The 8,247-nt window shown below is 34.1% G+C and overlaps 1 protein-coding gene across 18 annotated transcripts in view; it reads left to right on the top strand.

Moving 5' to 3' along the window:
• GTPBP1 (GTP-binding protein 1) overlaps positions 1-6,544 on the top strand; it is a 27,812-nt gene extending 21,268 nt beyond the window's left edge. For 7 of the 18 annotated variants that reach the window (XM_080147412.1, XM_080147420.1, XM_080147417.1 and 4 more), the window contains 5 exons: positions 408-505; positions 1,073-1,146; positions 1,858-1,878; positions 3,340-3,401; positions 5,337-6,544. In XM_080147412.1, the coding sequence (XP_080003538.1) occupies positions 408-505; positions 1,073-1,146; positions 1,858-1,878; positions 3,340-3,401; positions 5,337-5,486 (405 nt within the window). In that variant the 3' untranslated portion in view covers positions 5,487-6,544. Of the gene's footprint in view, positions 1-407; positions 506-1,072; positions 1,147-1,623; positions 1,711-1,740; positions 1,821-1,857; positions 1,879-2,208; positions 2,289-2,732; positions 2,754-2,966; positions 3,055-3,083; positions 3,164-3,318; positions 3,402-5,336 lie in introns of those variants that run through there. The other 11 variants (XM_080147413.1, XM_080147422.1, XM_080147416.1 and 8 more) reach the window with 7 other exon arrangements.
• The last annotated feature ends 1,703 nt before the right edge of the window (positions 6,545-8,247 follow it).

Here is an 8,247-nt window from a genome sequence, read left to right as displayed (position 1 = left end):
AGATTCTCGGCATCTCGGGGCTTAAAAAACTGGTTTTAATCTTATAATTGTACATTTTAAATCCGCGTAAAGCTGTTTATAATACGATGCGAGAAATAATTATATATTATACATGTATGTTATAGTCAAGGACGTCCAAGCTTTTTATTAGGGGGGGGGGGGGGGGTAAAAAATTATAGACCATGGTCCAATGTGAATCAATAAGACAGACGGCCTCTATAATCAGAATGTCGGCTAATTTTATATTCGAATTTACGATGCTGTAAATGATTTTTCAGTATGGCTGAGAACCATGGCTAGTATGGCTAATCCAGCGGATATTGATCGGTTTGAAAGCCATATTAGAAAAAGATTCTTTCGCGTATTTCATATTAAAAAGATTTATGAAATGTTTTTTTTCTTATTAGGCCATGGTACATTGTGGATCAATAAGACAAACGGCGTCTATAATCAGAATGTCGGCCGACTGCCTAAGAACCGGCGACAAAGCTCAAGTACTGTTCAAGTAAGTTGGAAGTCGACTGCCGCCTAGAAATGGTTGGGAGGGAGGGGGGGGGGCAGTTTGTACACTTATGAGAGTAATGTGTTCCTAAATCTATCAAATTAAAACTTACGATTTTATAGTAGCACTTGGAAGCAAAGTGAATTTTCAGGTTCAGTGTTAAGTAGGATCTTATCTGACATTCAAAAAAATTATTTACTTTATATATACCTAATCCTATTATATTGAGTAATTACAAGTAATTTTATATAGATTTAATCCTTTTAATGATTTTAGGCTATTTTTCTACCCCTTTAAATGCTCGGGGCACTTGTTTGATATTACATACTAATAATAGAGGCTACACCCCAAACCTTTAGGGACTCTTTATTCTAAGATGCAGAAATGTGCTAGAAAAATAGCTTAAAACCTTCCCATAACTTAAATCTGAAAAATAAGAATGATCTAAAATCATAATAGCAGCTTAGTGAAGCTTACTTAAAAAATCGGTTCAGTAGTATAGTTATTGAGATCTTAAGTTTCAGACAAGCTTTTACTACTTTGTGTAGTAGAATAATTGTTAATGTTTAGGTTTGTAAAGAATCCTGAGTACTTGAAGGTTGGACAGAAATTAGTTTTCCGCGAGGGAAGAACCAAAGCTGTAGGTAATACTTTTATATTTTTAGCCGCGAAGCTACAATCCTTATAATAAAGTAATCGGATGTCTGTCTGTCTGTTTGTACCGAAGGATCTCGCTTATCGCTGAACCGACTGGGTTCTCCTTAACAGTGTAGCTTCTCATGGGTCCCGGGAAGGGCTGCATTAAATCCCCCCCCCCCCCTCCTAAAACATTTGAAACCCCTCATTTTACCCCGCTCAATAATAAGCTCTGTGTTGTCCTTGAACTTTAATCTATTTTCCAGTATGGCTTCGAAACCGATTAATATCAGCTGGATTAGAACCGGTTCTCATTCATTTTAAAAAATCATGTATAGCATCGTATTACAGACAATTTTACACGAATAACAAAAAAATAAATCACTTGTGGCTAATTAAACTGGTCTTAATCTTATAATTTTTCATTTTAATATCCGCGGAAAGCTGTCTATAATACGATGCAATAAATAAGTATTAATGTTTAGGTAATGTAACAAAGATTATCGGCTACACGCCCCCAACACAATCACAACTAAAAAACCATGTATAGCATCGTATTACAAACACTTTTCCACGAATTATAAATAACTATTGATGTTTAGGTAATGTAACAAAGATTATTGGATACACGCCACTCACACAAGCACAACTGAAAAATCATGTATAGCATCGTATTACAAACACTTTTCCACGAATAATAAATAACTATTAATGTTTAGGTAATGTAACAAAGATTATTGGTTACACGCCCCCCACACAATCACAACTGAAAAATCATGTTTAGCAACGCATTACAAACACTTTTCCACGAATAATAAATAACTATTAATGTTTAGGTAATGTAACAAAGATTATTGGTTACACGCCCCCCACACAATCACAACTGAAAAATCATGTATAGCATCGTATTACAAACACTTTTCCACGAATAATAAATAACTATTAATGCTTAGGTAATGTAACAAAGATTATTGGTTACACGCCCCCCACACAATCACAACTGAAAAATCATGTATAGCATCGTATTACAAACACTTTTCCACGAATAATAAATAACTATTAATGTTTAGGTAATGTAACAAAGATTATTGGATACACGCCCCCCACACAATCACAACTGAAAAATCATGTATAGCATCGTATTACAAACACTTTTCCACGAATAATAAATAACTATTAATGTTTAGGTAATGTAACAAAGATTATTGGCTACACGCCCCCCCCCCCCCACACACACACACACACACAATCCACAGAAGGGTTAATTTTGTGTCTCGTCATTGGGGATGTACATCAAATTATCGGTCATTGTCAAGCACAACTGAAAAATCATGTATAGCATCATATTACAAACACTTTTCCACGAATAATAAATAACTAATATTGTTTAGGTAATGTAACAAAGATTATTGGCTACACGCCCCCCCCCCACACACACACACACACACACAATCCACAGAAGGGTTAATTTTGTGTCTCGTCATTGGGGATGTACATCAAATTATCGGTCATTGTCAAGCACAACTGAAAAATCATGTATAGCATCGTATTACAAACACTTTTCCACGAATAATAAATAACTATTAATGTTTAGGTAATGTAACAAAGATTATCGGTTACACGCCCCTCACGCAAGCACAACTGAAAAATCATGTATAGCATCGTATTACAAACACTTTTCCACGAATAATAAATAACTATTAATGTTTAGGTAATGTAACAAAGATTATTGGATACACGCCCCCCACACAATCACAACTGAAAAACCATGTATAGCATCGTATTATAGACAATTTTCCACGAATTATAAATAACTATTAATGTTTAGGTAATGTAACAAAGATTATCGGCTACACGCCCCCCACACAATCACAACTGAAAAACCATGTATAGCATCGTATTACAAACACTTTTCCACGAATAATAAATAACTAATATTGTTTAGGTAATGTAACAAAGATTATCGGATACACATCCCTCACACAAGCACAACTGAAAAATCATGTATAGCATCGTATTACAAACACTTTTCCACGAATAATAGATAACTATTAATGTTTAGGTAATGTAACAAAGATTATTGGCTACACGCCCCCCCACACAATCACAACTGAAAAATCATGTATAGCATCGTATTATAGACAATTTTCCACGAATAATAAATAACTAATATTGTTTAGGTAATGTAACAAAGATAATAGGTTACACGCCCCCAACACAAGCACAACTGAAAGCAAAGCTTACCAGCAAACCATTACAAACGGTAAGATTTTTAAAAGCGAAGCTTTTCTATAATACGTCCGTACGTCCGTCCGTAATGGATAGCTTTTTTGTTATTTTAGGCATGTTAGAATTGTCCTATCGATTTCAAACTTTGCATGGTGATTTCTTTAGTAGTTAGGTACGATTTAGAAAGCGTAGCAACTCTATAATCATTACTAAAATGTCCATACGTCTATTTTAAACTTGTTGATTTTTTAACTTTTTTAACAACAAATTTTTATGTGATATAATCATCCGATTGATCTGAATTTTGGTATATTGATTCCTGGGACAAGAAAGTATAATGTTATAAGCGAAGGAACTCTATAATCAAGTCCTTAAAAATGTAAGTATGTCCAAGTCCATAAACATTATCTTGTATCAAGCAGTTTTTGAACAAATTTACTTACAATTTGGCTTTAACTCTTATACATTTATATTCTGATTATTTAGTTCTGACACTATACTATACTAGTGTTAATGTCCGTTTGTCCTACATTTTCAGTGCTTCGCTTTTATGGATGTTGTATCCTTAAAGAACGGTGTCTTTCTTCTAGTCCGTTACGCTATAGTCTTTTCCAATTCCCTTATCCTATTACATAAAGTAATAAGCTTCTTTTGTCTGTAGCGAAGGATCTCACTAACCTCGAAACTGATATGTTCCTCCTTTGCAGTGATAATTCGTATAGGTCTCGCTCGGAGTGGTTTTAGCCTATTTTATTTCATTATAGAAGTCTGGTATGGTTTTCGGCTATTTTTTTGCCGTTCCATATTATTACAAATGTAGAGCCCCTAGATGCTAGCGGTGTAGCCGCTAGTTTTCAAAATAGCGGATACGCCCCACCCCCATTTTTTTTTTTGAAAGAAATAGTAAAGATGGGGTGGGTGTCGACATCTTTCCCAATTTAAATTTTTGAAATAAAAAGAGGGTCATTTTTTCGCGTAATTCCATAAAGTTAGAATTGGGTTGTTGTTGTTGTTAAATGCTCTTATTAAGTCAAACTGATTTTAACTATGGGCCATTTCATCTTCTATAATACCAAGTGGAACGATGTCTGTCTGTTTGTTTGTTGCGAAAAATCTCCCTAACCGCTGAACCGATCGGGTTCTCCTTTACAGGGTAGCTTCTCATATTTATCTCACACCCCCCCCCCCTTAAAATATTTTTAAAAATTTTCTTTTAAATCTAAAACACGAAAAAATAGTTTGATCAAACCTCTTGGGGCAAAGCCCCTAGAGGCTAGGGGCGAAGCCGCTAGTATATATACATTTGATTATAATTATATTAAGAACACTTTGACTTAATAAGAGCATTTGACTACAACCCAACACCGTACTTAACGGAATTACGCGAAAAGAATGTCCCTATAGATTTTTTCGTATTCATTTGAATCCATACGAAAAAACTATGTCTAGCATCGTATTATATCCAGCTTTCTACGAATATAAAAAGGTACAATCATAAGATTATAATCATCGTATTATAAACGGCTTTCCGCGGATATAGAATGTACAATTTTAGGAATAAAACTAGTTTTTTTGCCCCGAGGTGCCGAAGGCACCGGCTAAAAAAACTGTTTAATCTTTCGATTGTTCATTTTTATATTCGTAGAAAGCTTGATATAATACGATGCTAGACATAGTTTTTTCGTATGGATGAGAACCGGTTCCTATCCACCGGATTTGAATGAATATGAGAAATAACTATACTTTTTTTTGGGTGTTGGGGTAATTTTTTCTTTAGGTGATATTTCTTGGGAGGGTAGTCATGCCCATCCCCAAAGTAGTTATAAACCTTCATGGGACCTACGGTAGAAGCTACGTTGTAAAGGAGAACCATATCGGTTTAGCGGTTAACGAGATATTTTGATACATACACACACACATACACACAAAGAGATCCTGTTACTTAATTCAAAGGTTAATTTTTTTTCAGCGTGGTGAAGGAAGAAAACGATCAGCGGCGTCTAACGCCTCAACGACAGCTGCAGCCTCTGCCACAACTAGCGGCCAGCCGCCAGCTGCAGCCGCAAGTTCAACGTCAGCGATTTCAACGACGCAACAAGAAAGTCCGATCAAAGCATAGAATGTATAAATATCGAGTGTATAAAGTAACAGGATGTCTGTTTGTCTGCAGGAATCTAAAGGGATAAGACAATGGGCGATAGATTGATGTACATCCCCTATGATGATACACAAAATTACCCCTTCAGTAGATTACAATTAGAGGTTGAAATATTTGGATACTCAACTTAATGAACCAACCGATAAAAATTGAAGAAAAGTCGCAAAAGTTGATAAGCTAACGAATAAGAAAACATTATTATAAAACTTTGTATGTATGCATAACTAAGACCCCGAAAACGGCTGGACTGTACAATTTATAATGGATGCTAGGGAAGGTTTTATGCTATAAGAGAGATGATAATGGGTAATATATACAGAAAGAGAAAGGGAACAATGGGCTGTTTATTACACTAGTCCCCAAAGTTTTATAATAACGTTTTCTTATTCGTTAGCTTAAATACTTTGGGAAATAGGTAAATTTTAATTGGTTCGTACATTAATTTGAGTGTTCATACGTTTCAACAACTAATTTTAATTTACAGAAGGGGTAATTTGGTGTATCATTATTGGGGATGTAACTCAATTTATCGGCAATTGTCTTATCCCTTTAATGCCTTGGGTTATTAATTCTTTTCCATACTACATCTTATATTTAATGCAAATCGTTAAAAAATTCATTATATTTATTAAGAAAATATAAATAATTTATTTCATTATTTTAATATTTTGAGTGACTGTTGAAAAATAAAATAGTTATTTATCGTATCGTATTATAGACAGCTTTCCGCGGATATTAAAATATAAAATAATTAGATTAAAACCCGGCCCCATGGGACAAACAAAACTGGTATTAATATTATGATTTTTATTTTAACATTCGCAGAAAATTGTCTACAATACGCGCAATACATGATATTTAAGAATGGCTTGAAACCGGATCTAATCCAGCGGATATTAATCGGTTTTGAAGCAATACTGGGAAGAAAATTTGTTTGAAAATTGTAAAAAAAAACTGTGTTATGTTAAGTTGTTATATTGCATTATATTTAAACAATAAATATTTTTTCAACCTTTTAATATATTTTTTATATTTCTTTTTTTTAAAGCGAAGCGTTGCTATAATTAGGTAATTAGGGTAGGTCCGTCCGTAAAAACTCTGTAACGGATAGTTCTGATCGTTAATTTATTCATGTTAGAAATGTGCTTTTGATTCTAAACTTAGCACGACGATTCCTGGAACAGTTAGGTACATATTTTCTATTGAAATATTGCCCCAAATCCCCAAGAAAATAGCTTAAAACCACCGCACGACGAGTAGCTATATCCCTGAAGAGTAGAGCCCAATCGGTTCTGTGGTCAACGTGATTTTAAGTTACAGACAGACATCCTTCTACTTTGCATTACAGATTGTCTTATCCCTTAAGATCTCTGACTTTTCCCCACAGCATGAGGATATTGGGCTGTTTATTACACTAGTCCCCAAAGTTTTACAATAATGTTTCTTATTAAACAGTTCGCTTTACAATTTCAGGGACTTTCATTGAATTTTAATTGGTCGGTTCATTAAGTTGAGTGTCTAAACCTTTCAAACACTAATTGTAATCTACAGAATGGGTTAATTTTGTGTATCATCATTGGGGATGTACATCAATTTATCGTCCATTGTCTTATCCCTTTAGATCCCCACATCATTCATTATACCAAGAACATTCACTAAATCCAGGGATCTTAAGGGATAAGACAATGGAGGATTAACTGCTATACATCACCAATGATAACCAACTAGAATACCCCTTGGGTAGATGAAATTTATTGGTTAAAACGTTTAGACACTATTAGTCTTGAACAACTAGTAAAAGTTACCAAGTATCAGAGCCAACAAACAAGATAAAGAGATTATAAAACTTTGGGTACCAGTGTAATTAACAGCCCAATGTCCCCTGCCTCCTTGAATGAACACAGATAATAAAACATACACACACACATGTATCAGGGATCTTAAGGGATAAGACAATGGACGATAAATTGTTGTACATTACCACAAACCCAAATATGATTAACAATATCACCCTTTTGTCATATTGAAATTATAAGACTTTGGGTACCAGTATAATTTACAGTCCAATGTATGCTTGCCCTCAGTGATCCAAAGGTATAAGACAATGGACGATAAATTGATGAAAATTCCAAATAATGATAAACAAATTACCCCTTTTGTTACATTAAAATCATTGGTAGAAAAGTTTGAACCAACCAACTTGAAATTAAACAAGGATGACAACATCCATAAAAGCTAAGACAAAAAAGCTGGAAGGACAAAAGAACATTAACACTTGTAGATTGTCAGAACTGAATTAGCAGAATATTAATGCATCAGTACAAACAATATTGTAAGTAAATTTGTTGCAAAACTGCATAAATAGATGATACTGTTTAAGGACATACTTGCATTTTTGGGACTTGTTATAAAGATGCTTCGCTTACAACATTGTACCTGGTTGTAATAGAAATCAGTTTTTAAAAAATCAGAAGAATCGGATAATTTTAACATACAAAAATTTGATGTAAAAAAAGTTCAAAATCGACATGTTTAAAATGGACATACGGACATTCTGGTATTGATTATAGAGTTGCTACGCTTTCTAAATTGTACCTAACTACTACAGGAATCATCATGCAAAGTTTGGAATCGATAGGACAATTCTAACCTGTTTAAATTAACGAAAAGAGCTAACTGTGACGTACGGACGGATCGACCTTAATTATAGAAAAGCTTATAT

Source organism: Acartia tonsa, chromosome 14 (assembly GCF_053477335.1).
Source record: "Acartia tonsa isolate MP-2025a chromosome 14, ASM5347733v1, whole genome shotgun sequence".
Classification (NCBI taxonomy): Eukaryota; Metazoa; Arthropoda; class Copepoda; order Calanoida; family Acartiidae; genus Acartia; species Acartia tonsa.
Note: the sequence above shows the minus strand (reverse complement) of the source record. Positions and strands in the feature narration are given on the sequence as shown.